General features: G+C 47.6%; 1 protein-coding gene across 3 annotated transcripts in view; it reads left to right on the forward strand.

Annotated features, from left to right (window-relative positions):
- Nucleotides 1-21,058, forward strand: part of FANCM (FA complementation group M) — a 92,488-nt gene that overhangs the window by 42,443 nt on the left and 28,987 nt on the right. For all 3 annotated transcript variants that reach the window (XM_044271640.1, XM_044271639.1, XM_044271641.1), the window contains exons 5-8: nt 13,187-13,318; nt 13,694-13,826; nt 15,115-15,204; nt 19,199-19,294. In XM_044271640.1, coding sequence (XP_044127575.1) covers nt 13,187-13,318; nt 13,694-13,826; nt 15,115-15,204; nt 19,199-19,294 — 451 coding nt within the window. The remainder of the gene's footprint in view (nt 1-13,186; nt 13,319-13,693; nt 13,827-15,114; nt 15,205-19,198; nt 19,295-21,058) is intronic.

Raw genomic sequence — 21,058 nt, forward strand, 5'->3', positions numbered from 1 at the left:
CAGTGCACTCCACCTACCAGCGTAGCAGAGCTGAATGTGTCATTGCGGCTGTATTGTGAAGCCACAGATAGTGACATTGTGCGATCACCATAAGTGGATCCAGCAGGAGGGAGAAGGATACGTCCTCCCTTTTATATGTCCCATTCCTTTTGAATGCACTTTTGAGTTCGGACTCAAATCACACGTGCAGTTTTTGATGCAGTTTTTTTTTGATGTGGTAAAAGATAAACACGGCTCTGCTACATTTTGTGTCTGTCTTTGAGGTGGACGACTGTACAGTAGACAGTAGATGACACGGCAGTTTTCTGGTTTGTCACTCGCTTCCCAGCTTCACCCTCGGGAGACGACCTGCCATAGACACAAAGTGAGTGTCGACTGAGCGATGGATGACGGGCTGTCAGGTGTGTCTGGCGCCACTTATCTTGACTGTACTAAAGCGGTTGTCACATTTCTTTTAGAAGGGGCTCAGAGCGGGATAAAAAAAATAAGGGTTGATCCCCCTTACTGGTCTCCGGGGGGTCTCGGCTTCCTCGTCCCGTCACCCAATCACTGACTGAGGGCGGACGGGTCCCACTCTGAGCCCTTTCTAAAGAAACTTGTCCCCTCTGGACGACCCCTTTAAAAGGAATAACATAGAAAAGTTCACACTGACGGGGGACCCTCTGCAGATTACTGATATGAGAGCTCCGCTATAACGTAGGCACTCCGGCAGGGAGACTCCTCATCCTCTCTAGATCACTGGTCTCCAACCTGTGCCTTGCCAAGTGTTGCAAGACTATAACTCCCAGCATGCTAGTAGTTGTCGTAGAGCAACAGCTGGAGAGCTCGGTCGTAAACCAGTGCATACTCATCATGGGTCCGTGAGCAGAACCGTCATTGTGTAAGAGGCCTGAGGTGCACCCGCCAGACCTTCCGCTTTCAGCTGGATCGGTCTACCATCTCATGTGTATGGAAGGGTCGGCCACGTTGGGTTTCATGCTTTGTTCTCATGGGTGATAAACGGCCGCCAGAAGTGTCCGCCGTCTGCTTATCTCAGCCCCCTGGCCAGGACACATGCACATGACCTCACACTCCATGTAAACGGACCCGCGCCTTATCTGACCCACATAAACGCCTCGTTATCGCGGACGCGGTGACTAGAAGGCATTTATTAGAAGATACTCATACCAGGCCCAGATAATTGTCCAGGTGACCGCAGTACCCTCACAGCAGATTTCTGTGCCAATGTGTAACGTAACGCCCACGGCTCACTGCTGCATGGGTGTGACGGGGTCACAGAGGACGTTATGAGTGGTGTCAGGCGGGGGTGCTGAGGGTCCACCAGTAAACTCCATCCTGGGACCCCCGATCACAAGATCGATGGCTGCAGCATTCTCCATAGACTTCAGTGGAAAGGGGAGAAAGTTCATGGAGAATGCGGCCGGCGGCCATTAGCAGACTTGCCCGATAGGTGCGGATCCAGAGGAGGCATCTCCGGTAAAGGGTGGGATCACATGCAGCAACCATAAAACCGCGCCGACATGCAGCTTACCGCAAAACAGCGCAGTCTTCAAATTGATTGCTAATGACTGTGCAGGTAGATACGTGGTTGTTAACAATCAGTTTGTGGTGAGGCCTCATCCTTAAAGGGAACCTGTCACCGAGATTTTGTGTATAGAGCTGAGGACATGGGTTGCTAGATGGCCCTAGCACATCTGCAATACCCAGTCCCCATAGCTCTGTGTGCTTTTATTGTGTATAAAAACCGATTTGATAGATATGCAAATGAACCTGAGAGGAGTCCTGTCTTTGACTCATCTCACACACAGGACTCATCTCAGGTTAATTTGCATATGTATCAAATCGTTTTTTTTACACAATAAAAGCACACAGAGCTATGGGGACTGGGTATTGCGGATGTGCTAGCGGCCATCTAGCAACCCATGGCCTCAGCTCTATACACAAAATCCCTGTGACAAGTTCCCTTTAAAGGGGATGTCTTATTTTAGCAAATAGCATTTATCATGTAGAGAACGTTAATACAAGACACTTACTAATGTATTGTTATTACCCATATTGCTTCCTTTTCCCATCACATTATACACTGCTCGTTTCCATGGTTATGACCACCCTCCAATCCATCAGTGGTGGTCATGCTTGCACATTATAGGAAACTCCCACCAGAGACGCCAGCCCTTTTTCTTATAGTGTGCAAGCACGACCACCACTGATGGATTGCAGGGTGGTCGATACCATGGAAACAAGCAGTCTATAATTTGATGGGAAAATGAATCCAGCTAACAAAGGAAGCAATATGGGTAATAACAATACATTAGTAAGTGTCTTGTATTAACGTTCTCTACATGATGAATGTCATTTGCTGAAGTGAGAGGACCCCTTTAAGAGGAAGCCTGCTGCCCAGCCCTTGTCTCGGAATGGGGCCCCCTGAGTAGTGTCTGCCCAGCCCTTGCCTCGGACTCGGGGTCCGGCTGCCTTGAATGGAGTGGCAGGATGGATGCTCGACCGCCACTCCATCCAAACTCCTCAAAGCTGCGCTCTCGCGTCCCCGGTCCTGCGTCTCTGATGCGGGTTCTTTTATCTCCGTCCAAATTTGTTGTGCCTCCCTGATATCGGCAGTCGCCCCCTCCTCCCGTCACATGCTCTCACTTCAGGATGTGTCCACGCTAATCGTGTCATGTGTAAAGTTATGTAATGAAATGCTACCCAGCGCTCGACCGTAGAGTCTGCCTCAGTTACCAAACAGCCTCTGCTTGCAGTCATTGAATGGCAACGTTCTGATGATATCCGGTGCTGACCAACTAGGTCTTCAAAATGCAGCAGAGATTGTACCTACATGAGGTCGACATAAAGAAGCCAATAGGTTTCTATTCAATGACAACAAGCATAGATCTTAAAATGGGGATGGTTTTTGAACATAGTATATTAGCAAGTAGGTGTCCCCCATCCAGGCCCTTGTGTCTAACCCCCTGTTTGAGGCCCCTACGTTCTACCATTCTGCACCCCCCCCCGTGTCTCTCCCTTGTAGACCCCCTCGTCTCTCTGCCTGCCCCCCCCCCACCCAGGTCCCTGTGTCTCTGTCGATAAATCCAGGCCCCTGCGTCGGTCGATAAATCCAGGCCCCTACGTCTATCCCCTCCCTTTCCAGTCCCCTGCATCTGTCCTTTTCCCCCTCCAGGCCCCTGTGTCTCCCCCCCCCCCCCCCCAGACCTGCATCTCTTCCATTCCACACCCCAGCACCTCTCCTTCTCCCCCCTATTCCAGACCCCAGCACCTCTCCTTTTTCCCCCATTCCAGACCCCAGCACCTCTCCTTTTCCCCCATTCCAGACCCCAGCACCTCTCCTTCTCCCCCCATTCCAGACCCCAGCACCTCTCCTTCTCCCCCCATTCCAGACCCCAGCACCTCTCCTTCTCCCCCCATTCCAGACCCCAGCACCTCTCCTTTTTCCCCCATTCCAGACCCCAGCACCTCTCCTTCTCCCCCCATTCCAGACCCCAGCACCTCTCCTTCTTCCCCCATTCCAGACCCCAGCACCTCTCCTTCTCCCCCATTCCAGACCCCAGCACCTCTCCTTCTCCCCCCATTCCAGACCCCAGCACCTCTCCTTCTCCCCCCATTCCAGACCCCAGCACCTCTCCTTCTCCCCCATTCCAGACCCCAGCACCTCTCCTTCTCCCCCCATTCCAGACCCCAGCACCTCTCCTTCTCCCCCCATTCCAGACCCCAGCATCTCTCCTTCTCCCCCATTCCAGACCCCAGCATCTCTCCTTCTCCCCATTCCACACCCCAGCATCTCTCCTCCACCCCCATTCCACACCCCAGCACCTCTCCTCCTCCCCCATTCCACACCCCAGCACTTCTCCTTCTTCCCCCATTCCAGACCCCAGCACCTCTCCTTCCCCCATTCCAGACCCCAGCACCTCTCCTCCTTCCCCCATTGCAGACCCCAGCACCTCTCCTTGTCCCTTTTGCAGGGTCCTTTTGATGGCTTCTTTTCCCTCATAGAAACATCAGACATGTTGAAATCCAACTGCCTCGTTCTTCTTTCTACCAGCATCTTCCATTGGGGAAGTCGGCACATCCCCATACATATTAGACGTCTGTCCAGTTCCACCAAGATCCAGTGGAGCTTTATGGGATGTGTGATTCTGCCTATTTGGAAACCAGGGCGACCCATTTGTACCGGTTTGTGAATGTCGCCCTGTCCCCGGCTGGCAGGTGTACCCTGGTAAGAAGTAGGTCATGTTTAGTGGCTCACGTAGATTGTGTTACCCGTCGGTGTAGCGGGCGGATGTCTAATCTCACATAATAAAATGAATCCCTCTTGCATCCATCTGTAGCGTCGGCTTCTGCAGCGACCGAGATGTGGATTCAAGGGCCCATTTAAGCAATTACTGTAAATTAATTACCACAAAGTGTTAGGCAGTAATAATGTCAGGGCATCCATGGAAGAGGCAATCTCATCTCAGGGCCACGGCTCCTCATCTCCGGATGTAATGTGGATGCGCACGGTGCTCGCCCCGACTAATCCTCGCAATCTTGCTCACCCGTCTTTGTGTTAAATCTTCTAAAACTGAATGGTTTCTAAAGGTGTCGTCTTCATAGGACCCGGCAGATTGTGAAAAGCTGATGACCTGCTCACAGGGGATGTCTGGCTTTGACTACACCTTTGGGTCCCAGAACCCCTGGTGATCGGGGGTGTGGGACAGTTGTCAGGAGCTCATCAGGGATGGTTGTCAGGAGCTCATCGGGAACTGAATAATCATTTCACTGCTGAAGTTGCTGTCTAATTTACAAACCCCATTCTGGGTTAATAGAGGCGAGAAGGGGGTGGGGGCGGGAGGGAGTGTTTGGAGGGAGCCTGGATGGGAACGGAAGTGTCTGGTGGGGTGGCACAGGGGACTGGAGGGGTCACAGAGGGGCCTGGGCAGCGATGGAGGTGTCTAGAAGAGTGGCAGAGGGGCCTGGACATAGACAGAGCACCACTTGAAAATTGCATGGCGATTTCTAATTAGTGTCTCCCCTGACTCCAGCAAGCATATCGGCTCTGGATGCTCCCGGGACCCGCATGGACTGCGCAGACCCATCTCCTGCGGGGAATCTGCATTTGTCTCCTTGTGTTTGATTGTCTATATTGCGCTGATTCTTGGTTGCTCTTCTTTTATCAGGGAGTTAAAGAAACAAAAATTAAACCCAAATATGTGCCACTTGTTCAAAAAAACTTCCTGAGGAATACAAAAAGAAACTATGCAAGTCTTGAATTAGTGACCTTCTGAAAGAAGAGCAACAGTCTGTCCTGATGGAAGTAAAATCCATGATTCAGGATGAAATTCAATCCTCACTGGCCTCCCCTACACCCCACACCCCCAGCTAAACAACCAAGGTTATCCGTTCCATCCTCCTCTGATGCTGAGGACATGGACGAAGTGGCGTCTGTTTCTAGACCGGATTTTGAGAAGGATCAATTGTCAGAAGAAGAGGTAGTGGAAGACTATAAATATTTTTTTTTTCATCAGAGGAGATGAAGGAACTACTGAAAGCAGTGAGGGAGACCATGGGGATTGAAGACATCCAAAAACTGAGATCGGTACAGCATGAAATGTTTAGGGGATTGTCCAAAAAGATCCAAGGATTTCCCCATCAACAAAAATATTCAAGGAAGTGGTCCTTGACGAATGGGCGGATCCAGAAAGGAGGTTGGGGATCTATAGGGAATTTAGGAAGAGGCTTCTTTTTGATTTAACAGAAGCTAATGTTTTTAATGAAACCCCCAAAATAGACATACAAGTGGCAAAAGTTGTGAAGAAAACGTCCCTGCCATTTCAAGACATATCACAATTACGTGACCCAATGGAACGAACAGCTGATGTCCTTCTAAGAAAATGTTGGGAAGCGTCCATGTTCGGGGTGAAAACAAATATAGCGGCAACGTCTGTTGCTAGGGCCATGTACTTCTGGCTTAATGAGCTAGAAAACCACGTAAGGAATAAAACCCCTAAGAAAGAAATCCTGCATTCTATTCCCCTTCTGATATCTGCCACGGCGTTCCTGGTAGACGCTTCCTAGCTCGGGGGGGGGGGGGGGGGGGGGGGGGCAATAGATATTGTAAAGGGATACAAAATAGTGTTTGCCTATTTCAAATAACTTCTCACAGTCCCACCACTCTGTCAAAGATATGGCAGGGAATCCAGGATTTAAAAAATTGGGTGTAGTAAGAGAGGTTTCCGAGTCAGAAAGAAGACAAGGCTTTTACTCGAGACTTTTCCTTGTCCAAAAACCAGATGGTTCATCATAAACTTGAGATCTAAACAAGTCAATAACATACAGAAAGGTTCAAGATGGAATCAATTTCATCCATTGTTCCTCTAATAAAAAAACAGGCCTACATGACATCTGTCGATCTCAAAGACGCCTACTACCATATACCCATCCACCAAGACTCACAAAAGTATCTTCGATTTGCACTAGAAGGCCCGGGGCACGTATTGCATCACTTTCAATTCTGCGCCCTTCCATTTGGGATTTCCTCAGCACCAAGGGTCTTCACGAAATTAGTGGTGGAAATGTTACCTGCCCTCAGACAAGAAGGTCTCCTAGTCTTCCTATACTTAGACGACTTTCTCCTAGTAGGAAACTCTGAGGCAGAAGCAGTTGCACAGACCATTTTCTGCGAAGAATTTCGTATTGGGGTTGGCTGATAAATACGAAAAAAAACTAATCCCGTCCCTCAACAGGAGATTTCTAGGGGTAATGTTAGACTCGGTCACAAACCTCATCTCTCCCACAAGAGAAAATAAGAGACATCCGAGAAAAAATTGAGAAATTCCAATCTCTAGACCGGTTCTCGATCAGGAACGCCATGAGCATTCTAGGCCTTATGACCTCCTGCATAACAGCAGTAGCATGGTGCCAGGCTCACACCAGAGCTAGGCAAACCTGGATATTGGACAGTTGGAACAAAGAACAGTCGTACTTAGACAAGGAAATAAGAATTCTACACCTGGTAAAATCAGATTTTTAAATTGGTGGAAGAAAGAAACAAATCTATCCAGGGGGGTCATCTGGCTGAAAGAACCAGAAATACTAATCGTAACGGACGCAAGCGCTGTAGGTTGGTGAGCAAAAGTAGCCTCCTCAAACTGGCAAGGAAAGTGGCCAGAAGAAATGAGGAACAAATCATCAAACTACAGAGAGCCAAGAGCGGTCTGGGAAACTCTAAAACTAAAACATCAAAGAGGTACAAGGTCCCAAAATTTGAAATTCCTAGCAAGAGAAATATTTTCCTGGGCAGAAGAAAATGTCCTATCTATTACAGCTGTTCATCTGAAAGGATCAGAAAATTCAGAAGCAGATTTTCTGAGCAGAAAGACTCTGGACCCAGGAGAATGGTCCTTGAATCCAGGGATATTTCAAAGGTTATCAACCAGATGGGGCCAACCGCAAATAGACATATTGGCCTCAAAAAGAAATGCAAAGGTCAAGCGCTTTTGTTCCCTTAATCCCAGGGAAAAGCCATGGGCGGTAGACGCCTTCTCAATAAAATGGTCATGGAATCTAGCATATGTGTTCCATCCTTGGGCGTTAATTCCCCGTGTTCTGCAGAAGATTATAACAGACCCGGTAACAGTAATATTAATAACCCCCTATTGGCCCAAGAGAAGCTGGTTCTCCGTCCTAAAGAAGTTAGCATTGGAAGATCCCTGGCTGATACCCTTTTCAGGAGGACATTCTTTCACAGGGGCCAATTCTACATCAAATCCCAGGCCTCTTCAAACTATCAGCCTGGATCCTGAAAGCGAGATCTTAAAGGGATTCTGTCACCTCCCCTAACCCAAAATCAGATTTTAAAGCAGTCATGCAGCACAGCTTACCTTGAATCGGCTGTGATCTTCTATCTTGTAATCCGTCCAGTAGTTTAGGAGAAAACGACTTTTATGGTTATGCAAATTAGCCCTGAAGGTGCCCAGAGGGGCGTTTTGTTCCCCTTAGTGTGCCCAGTAACGCCCCTCTTACAGTGCCCAAAACGCCTTCCTTCACAATGCCTCACCGCCGAGCCCAGTGACGCCGATGAAGCTCCTGCCCTCAGTCTCCTGCAGATCGCACTGGCACAGCCCTCAGTGGGTACTGCGCCTGTGCGAGAGTTCGTTCGGCCGTGAGGGAGGGGGAGGAGAGGGATGAGAGGCTGTGGGCAGTGAGGCATTCTGAAGGAAGGCGTTTTGGGCACTGTAAGAGGGGCGTTACTGGGCACACTAAGGGGAACAAAACACCCCTCTGGGCACCTTCAGGGCTAATTTGCATAACCATAAAAGTAGTTTTCTCCTAAACTACTGGACGGATTACAAGATAGAAGAGCACAGCCGATTCAAGGTAAGCTGTGCTGCATGACTGCTTCTTAAAGGGATTCTGTCACCTCCCCTAACCCAAAATCGGATTTTAAAACAAACACCTCTTGGATAAAGTTATCCATACAGTGAGGAACAGAAGTATTTGAACACCCTGTGATTTTGCAAGTTCTCCCACTTAGAAATCATGGAGGGTCTGACATTCTCATTGTAGGGGCATTCCCACTCTGAGAGACAGAATAAAAAAATAAATCAGGAAATCACATTATATGATTTTTAAAGAATGTATTTGTCTTGCACGGCTGAACAGAAGTATTTGAACACCTGAGAAAATCAGTGTTAATATTTGGTCCAGAAGCCTTTGGTCAGACGTCTCCTGTAGTTCTTGACCAGGTTTGCACACACGGCAGCAGGGGTTTCGGCCCGCTCCTCCACACAGATCTCCTCTAGATCTGTCTGGTTTCAGGGCTGTCACTGAGCAACACGGAGTTTCAGCTCCCTCCAAAGATGTTCTATTGGATTTAGGTCTGGAGACTGGCTAGGCCACTCCAGAACCTTGATATGCTTCTTACGGAGCCGCTCCTTGGCTATCCTGGCTGTGTGCTTCGGGTCGTTGTCATGTTGGAAGACCCAGCCACGACCCATCTTTAATGCTCTGACTGAGGGAAGGAGGTTGTTGCTCAAGTCAAAATCTCACAATAAATGTCCCCATTCATCCTCTTCTTAATACAGTGCAGTCGTCCTGTCCCCTTCGCAGAAAAGCACCCCCAAAGCATGATGTTACCCCCCCCCCCATGCTTCACAGTAGGGATGGTGTTCTTGGGATGCAACTCATCCTTTTTTTTCCTCCAAACACGACGAGTGAAGTTTAGACCAAAAAGTTCTTCTTTGGTCTCATCTGACCACATGTTTTTCCTCCCATGCCTCCTCTGGATCATCCAGATGGTCATTGGCAAACTTCAGACTGGCCTGGACATGTGATGACTTGAGCAGGGGAACCTTCCATGCAATGCATGATCTGAAACCATGATGGCGTAGTGTTCTACCAACAGTGACCTCTGGCCTGTGGTCCCAGCTCTCTTCATGTCATTGACCAGCTGCTCCCTTGTAGTTCTGGGCTGATTCCTCACCTTTCTTATCATCAGTGATACCCCACGAGGTGAGATCTTGCATGGAGCCCCAGTCCGAGGGAGACTGACAGTCGTCTTTAGCCTCTTCCATTTTCTAACAATTGCTCAAACAGTTGATCTATTTTCACCAGGCTGCTTGGCAATTGCCCCGTAGCCCTTTCCAGCCTTGTGGAGGGCCACAATTATGTCTCTGGTGTCTTTTGACAGCTCTTTGGTCTTGCCAATGGTAGTAGTTGGCGTCTGACTGACTGTGGGGAGGACAGGGGTCTTTACAGAGCTCAGACAGGTGGAGTAGAGGTGGGCTTTATAAAGGCGCAGTAACAGGTCTTTGAGAGCCCGAATTCTTGTTGTTTCTCAGGTGTTGAGATACTTATTTTCAGCCGTGCAAAACAAATTCTTTAAAAATCATACAATGTGATTTCCTGAATTTTTTTTATTTTTTTATTCTGTCTGAATGGGAATGCACCTGCAATGTGAATGTCAGACCCCTCCATGATTTCTAAGTCGGAGAACTTGGAAAATCGAAGGTTGTTCCAATACTTCTGTTCCTCACTGTACCTTAAAAGCCGGCAGAAAGAAGGTTACACGGTCATCAAAACAGGTTCCTCAATGGGACCTAAACTTAGTCCTAATGGGTTACTAAAATCACCATTTGCTCCAATGGCCGATATTTCTATAAAGCACCTTTCTTTGAAGACTAACTTCTTAATAGCCATAACTTATTTGTAGAGAACCTTATCTTTCCATCTTCTCTGACAGGATTGTTTTAAAATTAAATCCGGGCTTCCTTCCTAAGGTAGTTTCAAACTTCCATAGAGACCAGGAACTTATTTACCCATCCTTCTGTAGTGACCCGAAAGATTACACAGAGGAAAAATTTCATCTCCTAGACGTCAGGGAAACTATTATCCAGTACCTGAGGGCCACCGAAGTTTTCATTAAAGACTATAATCTTTTAATCCAGTTTATGGGTAATGGTAAAGGGAAGAAACTCTCCAAAGCATCCATAGTGCTGCTACTCCCTAATGGGTCAAACTTGTCCTACCGGAATAAAGGCCCATTCCATTAGAGCTATGGCCTCTTCTTGGGCAGAGAAAGCTGGGGCGTCTCTTGATCAGATATGCAAGGCCGCTACTTGGTCTAGTATCAATACTTTCATAAAGCACTATCGTCTAAATATTTCTGCTTCTACGGATTTGGCCTTTGGCCACAAAGTGATGCAAGCAGTAACCCCCCCCCCCCCCCTTACAACGTAATCTGTTCGTAACCTCATCCGTAGCCGTCATGGTGGATAAAATGGAAAACCGTAATTGGACTTACCTGTAATTCTGTTTCCTTGAATCCACCATGACTGCTCATGTATTCCCTCCCAAACAAGTACAATTAATAGTATGAATTTAATACTATTAAAAATATATATATATCAAAGGGTTTCTGTCACCAGATTTAACCCTATTAAGCTAGCTGACATGAGCGATGTGCTAATGTCAGCTAAACCTAACCAGCCGACTCCTACTTGTATCTGTGCCCCCGTTACGCCAGAAATCTAACTTGTATAATATGCTAATTAGCCGCCAGGTGCAGGGGGGGCGTTGTTCCTGCTCCTAGAGGCTCCGTTCTCCCACCTTTGTCTCCTCCCTCCACGTCCTGATTGACAGGCCCAGGCAGCGCTCGCATCTGTCTGCCAGCCCTGTGCTCTGGTGAAATCTCCCGCCGCGCGGTGAGGAAGCTGGCAGCCTTTCAGCGTCTTTCCCTCACCGCGCCGATTGCTGAACGGCGGGAGATTTCACCAGAGCACAGGGCTGGCAGACAGAGGTGAGCGCTGCCCGGCCCTGTCAATCAGGACGTGGAGGGAGGAGACAAAGGTGGGAGAACGGAGCCTCCAGGAGCAGGAACAACGCCCCCCCTGCACCTAGTGGCTAATTAGCATATTATACAAGTTAGATTTCTGCAGTAACGGGGGCACAGATACAAGTAGGAGTCGGCTGGTTAGGTTTAGCACATCAATAATGTCAGCTAGCTTAATAGGGTTAATTCTGGTGACAGGTTCCCTTTAAGTATACTTGATAAACACTGAAGGGTGCGAGTGGCTGGGGGCTTTTATACTCTATCTCTGTGTATTCCTGCCCCTACAGAGGTCAAGGGGTCAATCTCATACGTAGCCGTCATGGTGGATTCAAGGAAACGGTATTACCGGTAACTCTAACTGTGTTTTTTTTTGGTCCACTCAATATTATTATTTGGTTGTGTGTTTTTTGTTTGTATTTATTTATTTCTTTAAAATCCAGATTACACTGTATGTGTGGGAGAACATCCGAGAACCTGAAGGAGACCCGAGGAGAACACAAAACCCGGCACGTGGTGGTGCTAACCACTGAGCCACCCTGCTGTTATAGCTATATTCCCAACTAGGGCTGCAGTAAACGATTATTTCAGTAATCGAGTATTCTATTGATTTTCTTTTTTTACGATTAATCAAGTAATCTAATAAGAAAAAATAAATTAATAAACAGTTTTCCTTTATAAAAACTCATCAGACCCAATGCCAAAAGTCCCCAACACCCTTCGTTCCCCCCTGTGCGATCAGCCCAAGTGCATCAGTTCCCCCAGTGCCATCAGCTTCGTTCCCCCAGTGCCATCAGCTGCACTGCCCCAGTGCCATCAGCCCCTCCATGCCATCCATTGTCATGTCCCTCACTCCCCTAGTGCCGTCAGATCAGCCCCTCCATGTCCCCCAGTGCCATCAGATCAGCCCCTCAATGTCCCCCCAGTGCCATCAGATCAGCCCCTCAATGTCCCCCCAGTGCCGTCAGATCAGCCCCTCAATGTCCCCCCAGTGCCATCAGATCAGCCCCTCAATGTCTCCCCAGTGCCATCAGATCAGCCCCTCAATGTCTCCCCAGTGCCATCAGATCAGCCCCTCAATGTCCCCCCAGTGCCATCAGATCAGCCCCGCCATGTCCCCCCAGTGCCATCAGATCGGCCCCGCCATGTCCCCCAGTGCCATCAGATCGGCCCCTCCATGTCCCCCAGTGCCATCAGATCAGCCCCTCCATGTCCCCCAGTGCCATCAGATCAGCCCCTCCATGTCCCCCAGTGCCATCAGATCAGCCCCTCCATGTCATCCATAGCCGGCTGTCCCCTTTCAGTGCCATGTCCCCAGCGCCAGTGAAATACTTACCTTTGCTGTAGGGGCGCCGCTCCACAGCTCCTTCCTCTCCTCCGCGCGCTGCACTGGATCCTGGCGTGCGCTATGACCTGGTGATGTGTCAGGATCCAGTGCAGCGCGGTACTGGCCGGCGGGTGACCACGGAGCGGTAAGTAATAGCAAGCGCTTCACTCCCGCTCTGTGGTCACATGACACAAACTAATCCTTGATGCCAAAAATTTGCATCAATGATTTTTTGGGTGTCTAATTACTCGATTCAATAGAGTATTCGTTTCAACCCAATTCACAACTACACAATTACTGGTCAATTAACCCTTAAGCGATCAGCTGGGATCTCTGTAGCAACGTGGCAGCAAGTGTCCGTGATTCCTGCAGCTCCCCCACAGGGGAGGTGAAGCATTGCACAGGTGGCTGACGTGCCGAGTCCTCCAGCTCTTTGTGGTCGCTCTCTGCTGGGCACACATGTAGGGCTGCGTTATATCTGGACACGTGTTTTTTTCCCTGTGTTTTGTGATTAATGGTCACGCCGCTGTCTTTTACTCCAGGTCCTGGAGACATTCGCCGGGCGTCTGATACAGAGCAACGTGTTGTCCCGGAGGGAGATCCCCAACCTAACGAAATATCAGATCATCCTGTCTCGAGACCAGTTCAGAAAGAACCCGCCGTCCAATATAATGGTGAGCACCAGAGAGGGAGGGGGATCCGCGGTGCCCCCCGTGTGATGTGCAGCACCCGCCGGGTCCCCATTCTGACACCTAACATGCTGATGTTTCACGACCACAGGGCCTCTTGACTCTTTTTAGGGAAGAAGAGTCTTGTCTTGCTGGAGGTTTCTTACTGAGGCTCATTCACATTTTTGGGGTCCAGTGTTCATCTCCTACAGTGAAGACTGTGTTTTGTGGCTCTTAGGGGGCGGGGCATGACCAAGATTCACGATAGGGGCCCTGTGTCATGCTCCACCCCTGCAGGTCATGCACTGGGCATATGGGATTGCCTTTTTGGTGTTGGCGGGGGTCTCCATGTATGATCTTCTTCTTCATTCTCATGTGCAGGGGGCTCAGATAGGAGCGGTGGAGGGAGACTTCGCTCTTTGTATCAGCCTGTATCACGGCTATGAGCTGCTGCTACAGATGGGAACCCGTTCTCTCTTCTTCTACCTGCGCTCCATCATGGATGGCTCTAAAGGTGAGCGGATGTGTTCTGTTACAGCAGGCTCCCCCTAGTGGTGGCCCTGAGAATTGTGTTTATGACGACCGATTTGGAGATTTGTCCGCTATGGTTTTTACAAATTATAACCAGAATGTGAAACAAATTCTCTCGGTCTAATCTGTGTTTTATTTTCTGATTGTAGACTTTTATAAATTCCATTTCCTGTATGTGATTATGGGGGCGGCCATTTTGTCTGAGCTGCTGAAACCTATAGACTGGAGATGACACACGGGACATTAATGAAGAGTGGTGCTCCTATACGCCAGTCTAGATCCCCGTGCGTCCGAATAAGGCGCGCCTAATTTATTAAGAGGCAGATGCATTATAATAAATTAGACACATCTCTGGCCCTCCGTGCGCCAAAAACTCAAATCTACACCAGTCAGGGGCCGGCGTAGACCTGATCTACGTTACTGATACCAGTCTCTGGCATCCGTTATAGTAAATCCAGTGGGCTGCAATGGGCTTCTCCCCTCAGCTAAACACCACCCATTGTTCCATCATTTCAGAGTAGCAGCAAAAAGCAAAAAAAATCCCAATTATTTTGTGCACCTTTAATAAATCACCGTCATTAACTTCTATGGGAGGTGTTGTGAGCTTGCTCTTTTACTTGTATCGCAGTCATTATGCAGGGAGGGGGAGGAGGCGAGCTGTGACCATCGCCTATAGTAAAAGGTGGATCCTGCATTAATTGATATTGTAATCCCTCCTGTGATAATGAGATGACTGCTGAAAAGTGATCTCTACAGAACGGGAAGTGTCAGACTATTGTGAGGCTTAGTCGACAGGGTGAAAACTGCAGGATTTTGAGATTTTATTTATTTATTTTTTTACATATATGTAGATACTGACAAGGAAAAGATCACCAAATATTCTTATAAAATATATTTGCTATAAAAAGCTTGATTTAGACAATAGGTCGTTTTCTGAGGACATCTCCCCCCCTTTAAAGATCCACCACAGAATTAATTAGCAAAAAGTAGTTGATCTAAAAACATGATAAAAATGTGGCCGTTCAGGTCAATCGAAAACCTGGATGAGGAGACGGTCAGGAGCCATGAAAGTGTCAAATTCTATTATAATTATTCATTATTGTTAGAATAGGTAGAGGCCGCCAGTAACGATGGAGGGGGCGGAGCATGACACAGGTTCAGAGACCAGCATGTGGCGCCCCCTATTTGCTGGCCTGTGGATGGCCGTGCACTCGGACATTGGCCTTTCTTCGTGTCTGAGATCACTTTATTCTTTTTCTTCTGTGTCTCAGGTATGAATCGGGCAAGAAATGAGCTCGGCAGAAACGCCAACTTCATGGATCTTTACCAGCGTCTGGAGGCCATGTTTTCTTCTGGCAGTGGTAGGTATGAAACCTGTATGTGCACATCTGATGGAGCGCGCCATTCTCTGATTTGTACCTCCATGCGACCGTCCTCCCTGATACTGGACAATGAAGGACAAGTGCCGCCATACTCTGAGCTTAAATTCAGCAATTTTCATGTAGTAATCTCCTGAGCTCCCTCTAGTGGTGGCTGTATATATCTGTATGTAGTAATCTTCTGAGCTCCCTCTAGTGGAGGATGTATATATCTGTATGCAGTAATCTCCTGAGCTCCCTCTAGTGGTGACTGTATATATCTGCATGTAGTAATCTCCTGAGCTCCCTCTAGTGGTGGCTGTATATATCTGTATGTAGTAATCTCCTGAGCTCCCTCTAGTGGTGGCTGTATATATCTGTATGTAGTAATCTCCTGAGCTCCCTCTAGTGGTGGCTGTATATATCTGTATGCAGTAATCTTCTGAGCTCCCTCTAGTGGTGGCTGTATATATCTGTATGCAGTAATCTCCTGAGCTCCCTCTAGTGGTGGCTGTATATATCTGTATGTAGTAATCTCCTGAGCTCCCTCTAGTGGTGGCTGTATATATCTGTATGTAGTGATCTCCTGAGCACCCTCTAGTGGTGGCTGTATATATCTGTATACAGTAATCTCCTGAGCTCCCTCTAGTGGTGGCTGTATATATCTGTATGCACTAATCTGAGCTCCTCTAGTGGTGGCTGTATATATCTGTATGTAAGTAATCTCCTGAGCTCCCTCTAGTGGTGGCTGTATATATCTGTATGTAGTAGTCTCCTGAGCTCCCTCTAGTGGTGGCTGTATATATCTGTATGCAGTAATCTCCTGAGCTCCCTCTAGTGGTGGCTGTATATATCTGTATGTAGTAATCTCCTGAGCTCCCTCTAGTGGTGGCTGTATATATCTGTATGTAGTAATCTCCTGAGCTCCCTCTAGTGGTGGCTGTATATATCTGTATGCAGTAATCTCCTGAGCTTCCTCTAGTGGTGGCTGTATATATCTGTATGTAGTAATCTCCTGAGCTCCCTCTAGTGGTGGCTGTATATATCTGTATGCAGTAATCTCCTGAGCTCCCTCTAGTGGTGGCTGTATATATCTGTATGTAGTGATCTCCTGAGCTCCCTCTAGTGGTGGCTGTATATATCTGTATGTAGTAATCTCCTGAGCTCCCTCTAGTGGTGGCTGTATATATCTCTATGTAGTAATCTCCTGAGCTCCCTCTAGTGGTGGCTGTATATATCTGTATGCACTAATCTGAGCTCCTCTAGTGGTGGCTGTATATATCTGTATGTAGTAATCTCCTGAGCTCCCTCTAGTGGTGGCTGTATATATCTGTGTGCAGTAATCTCCTGAGCTCCCTCTAGTGGTGGCTGTATATATCTGTATGTAGTAATCTCCTGAGCTCCCTCTAGTGGTAGCTGTATATATCTGTATATAGTAATCTCCCGAGTTCCCTCTAGTGGTGGCTGTATATATCTGTATGTAGTAATCTCCTGAGCTCCCTCTAGTGGTGGCTGTATATATCTGTATGCAGTAATCTCCTGAGCTCCCTCTAGTGGTGGCTGTATATATCTGTATGCAGTAAATTCCTGATCTCCCTCTAGTGGTGGCTGTATATATCTGTATGTAGTAATCTCCTGAGCTCCCTCTAGTGGTGACTGTATATATCAGTATATAGTAATCTCCTGAGCTCCCTCTAGTGGTGACTGTATATATCAGTATATAGTAATCTCCTGAGCTCCCTCTAGTGGTGTTATATATATCTGTATGTAGTAATCCCCTGAGCTCCCTCTAGTGGTGACTGTATATATCTGTATGTAGTAATCTCCTAAGCTCCCTCTAGTGGTGGCTGTATATATCTGTATGTAGTAATCTCCTGAGCTCCCTCTAGTGGTGGCTGTATATATCTGTATGTAGTAATCTCCTGAGCTCCCTCTAGTGGTGGCTGTATATATCTGTATGCAGTAATCTCCTGAGCTCCCTCTAGTGGTGGCTGTATATATCTGTATGCAGTAAATTCCTGAGCTCCCTCTAGTGGTGGCTGTATATATCTGTATGTAGTAATCTCCTGAGCTCCCTCTAGTGGTGACTGTATATATCTGTATGTAGTAATCTCCTGAGCTCCCTCTAGTGGTGGCTGTATATATCTGTATGCAGTAATCTCCTGAGCTCCCTCTAGTGGTGGCTGTATATATCTGTATGTAGTAATCTCCTGAGCTCCCTCTAGTGGTAGCTATATATATCTGTATGCAGTAAATTACTGAGCTCCCTCTAGTGGTGGCTGTATATATCTGTATGTAGTAATCTCCTGAGCTCCCTCTAGTGGTGGCTGTATATATCTGTATGTAGTAATCTCCTGAGCTCCCTCTAGTGGTGGCTGTATATATCTGTATGCAGTAATCTCCTGAGCTCCCTCTAGTGGTGGCTGTATATATCTGTATGCAGTAAATTCCTGAGCTCCCTCTAGTGGTGGCTGTATATATCTGTATGTAGTAATCTCCTGAGCTCCCTCTAGTGGTGGCTGTATATATCTGTATGCAGTAAATTCCTGAGCTCCCTCTAGTGGTGGCTGTATATATCTGTATGTAGTAATCTCCTGAGCTCCCTCTAGTGGTGACTGTATATATCAGTATATAGTAATCTCCTGAGCTCCCTCTAGTGGTGTTATATATATCTGTATGTAGTAATCCCCTGAGCTCCCTCTAGTGGTGACTGTATATATCTGTATGTAGTAATCTCCTGAGCTCCCTCTAGTGGTGGCTGTATATATCTGTATGTAGTAATCTCCTGAGCTCCCTCTAGTGGTGGCTGTATATATCTGTATGTAGTAATCCCCTGAGCTCCCTCTAGTGGTGACTGTATATATCTGTATGTAGTAATCTCCTAAGCTCCCTCTAGTGGTGGCTGTATATATCTGTATGTAGTAATCTCCTGAGCTCCCTCTAGTGGTGGCTGTATATATCTGTATGCACTAATCTCCTGAGCTCCCTCTAGTGGTGGCTGTATATATCTGTATGCAGTAATCTCCTGAGCTCCCTCTGGTGGTGGCTGTATATATCTGTATGCAGTAATCTCCTGAGCTCCCTCTAGTGGTGGCTGTATATATCTGTATGCAGTAATCTCCTGAGCTCCCTCTAGTGGTGGCTGTATATATCTGTATGTAGTAGTCTCCTGAGCTCCCTCTAGTGGTGGCTGTATATATCTGTATGCAGTAATCTCCTGAGCTCCCTCTAGTGGTGGCTGTATATATCTGTATGTAGTAATCTCCTGAGCTCCCTCTAGTGGTGGCTGTATATATCTGTATGTAGTAATCTCCTGAGCTCCCTCTAGTGGTGGCTGTATATATCTGTATGTAGTAATCTCCTGAGCTCCCTCTAGTGGTGGCTGTATATATCTGTATGTAGTAATCTCCTGAGCTCCCTCTAGTGGTGGCTGTATATATCTGTATGCAGTAATCTCCTGAGCTCCCTCTAGTGGTGGCTGTATATATCTGTATGTAGTAATCTCCTGAGCTCCCTCTAGTGGTGGCTGTATATATCTGTATGCAGTAATCTCCTGAGCTCCCTCTAGTGGTGGCTGTATATATCTGTATGTAGTAATCTCCTGAGCTCCCTCTAGTGGTGGCTGTATATATCTGTATGTAGTAATCTCCTGAGCTCCCTCTAGTGGTGGCTGTATATATCTGTATGTAGTAATCTCCTGAGCTCCCTCTAGTGGTGGCTGTATATATCTGTATGTAGTAATCTCCTGAGCTCCCTCTAGTGGTGGCTGTATATATCTGTATGCAGTAATCTCCTGAGCTCCCTCTAGTGGTGGCTGTATATATCTGTGTGTTGCAAGCTGGAAGAAGGTAGAATTTACTCACTGATGACATGTAGTTATATACAGTGCACCCTGATATAAGTGGTGGCAGACGTCATGACGCCCAGGTCTTATGTGGGACTATTTTGCTGGAGATCCTCTAGAATCGCTCTGTAACACCGTCCTCTACTTCTTTAGGATCTGATGTGAAGAAACCTTTTATCTACAGTCATCCAAAGCTGAAGAAGTTGGAGGAAGTTGTGATCCAGCACTTTAAAAATTGGAATAAACAAGGTAAGTGCGTCCTGGATGTAGGGGCCACGTGGCCTCCTGCTCCTCATGTTCGCCCTGTTGATGAGTGTAGGTTGGATCGATAGTTTTCTGACCCTCTTGTAATTAGAATATATGGATAGCCGAAGCCTCGCCCTCGCCCTGTGACGGTTCGATGCCGCTCCCAACAGTCTCTAACAGTCTGTCTGTGGGAATACATTGGCAGGGCACAAGCTCTGGATGGCGGGGGCAGGCCTTTACCCTTGGATTTCAATTTTTGGGGTGCCATTGCTCATTTAAATTAACAGTAATGTCTCGGGTAGTATAGACGCTGCTCCTACGTTTTTCCTCGGGGGCTCAGTGCATGTTCAGACCTGACATCTATCGCCGGTGCTTTATAATCTGCATGTCGTGATCATTTCATGTTTTTTTTTTTTTTTTTTTTTCTGTGGGATTTTTCTTCCTTTTTGGGGCCCCTTTGGATCTGAATCCTGTGGGAGACCCCACATCCAGTAAATGCCCTCATCCCGGGGTGTAACCTCCTGGTTTATAATAATTATCTGGAAGTTATTTTTGAAGCCGCCCCCTTAAAATAAAGCGCAGCACGAAATAACCTCCCCGAAATACCCCCTGCTATCTAGCAGAGCTCAGTGTGCGCACATAGCTTTTGTGAGGCACTGACAAAGACCGCGGTTGATGAAGAGCGGGCGCATTTTGTGCCGCTGACACGGGCAGGACCTGCGTGTTTTGTAATCCACTTAGATGAGAGGGTGAAGTACACAGCAGCGGGGGAGGGGAGCAGGAGGATAATTGGGCATGCAAGTGACAGATGCACGCACGTGGTGTCCCCGCAGGACTCCAGCCCCTCTTCTCTCTGCGCCCTGCACGGATTCCAGCTGCAGTTTTTGTATTTTTTACATGTATTTTTTTCTGATGGGCTTTGCTCCCACAGCACACCGTCTAAAGTGACCCACGCCACGTCACTGTACCTTTAAGGGTTGATACGCAAAATGCTTTTCCTTTACTAATTACAGCGAATTGCCTTGTAAGGGTCTGGGTCGTTATTTATGGTTAGAGGGGTCTGTGGACACAGAGCTGGTCACAGGGTAACCGTGTGGTATCCATCTCTAAGGGAATCTCTACAGCGCCCCCGAAGGGGAAGTAAAGGATTACACAAGTCCCTTTAAAGTCGATGCTTTGTGTAGTATTTGGATCTATTGGGACCTCCTACAGGGAGAGGAATCCATGGCCTCCTGCAACGGCGTCTCATCCCATGTGACTGCTGCAGCCAATCACGAGAGACGAGACGTCACCGCAGGAGGTTGGCGAGGAAGCCACGGAAATCCGCAAGCAAATCTGCACCAAAAAACCAGCAGCTCCTCAATGTGTGCATGTGCCCTAAAGGGGAGGTGAGCGATTCCGTCCGGCTGTCTGGTTAGGAGTTAAAAACGATAAAAACACTTTTTTCTCTTGCGCTAATTATTAGTGTTTTTATTTTTTCAAGATCTCTGCTTGATGTCACGTAATGGAAACATTCTCTTTTCTTATGGATACAGGATGGATAATTGGGGAAATGGCCAATGAAAAGTAACGTGGTTGCCTCGGTCAGCCGGACGCCAAGTCCTTCAGAGAGTGGGGGGGGCCAGTCTGGAGCGACCCCCGCGTGTGCGATGCTTTCAGGGGAGATATTGAACGTGGCGGTTTTATCTAGGCCGCCGCACAGCTGCTAATTTCAAGGAAATCAATGTGTGTGATTTGTTCTTTGTGTCATGATCCGGTTAATTGTAC

Source organism: Bufo gargarizans, chromosome 11 (assembly GCF_014858855.1).
Source record: "Bufo gargarizans isolate SCDJY-AF-19 chromosome 11, ASM1485885v1, whole genome shotgun sequence".
Taxonomy (NCBI): Eukaryota; Metazoa; Chordata; class Amphibia; order Anura; family Bufonidae; genus Bufo; species Bufo gargarizans.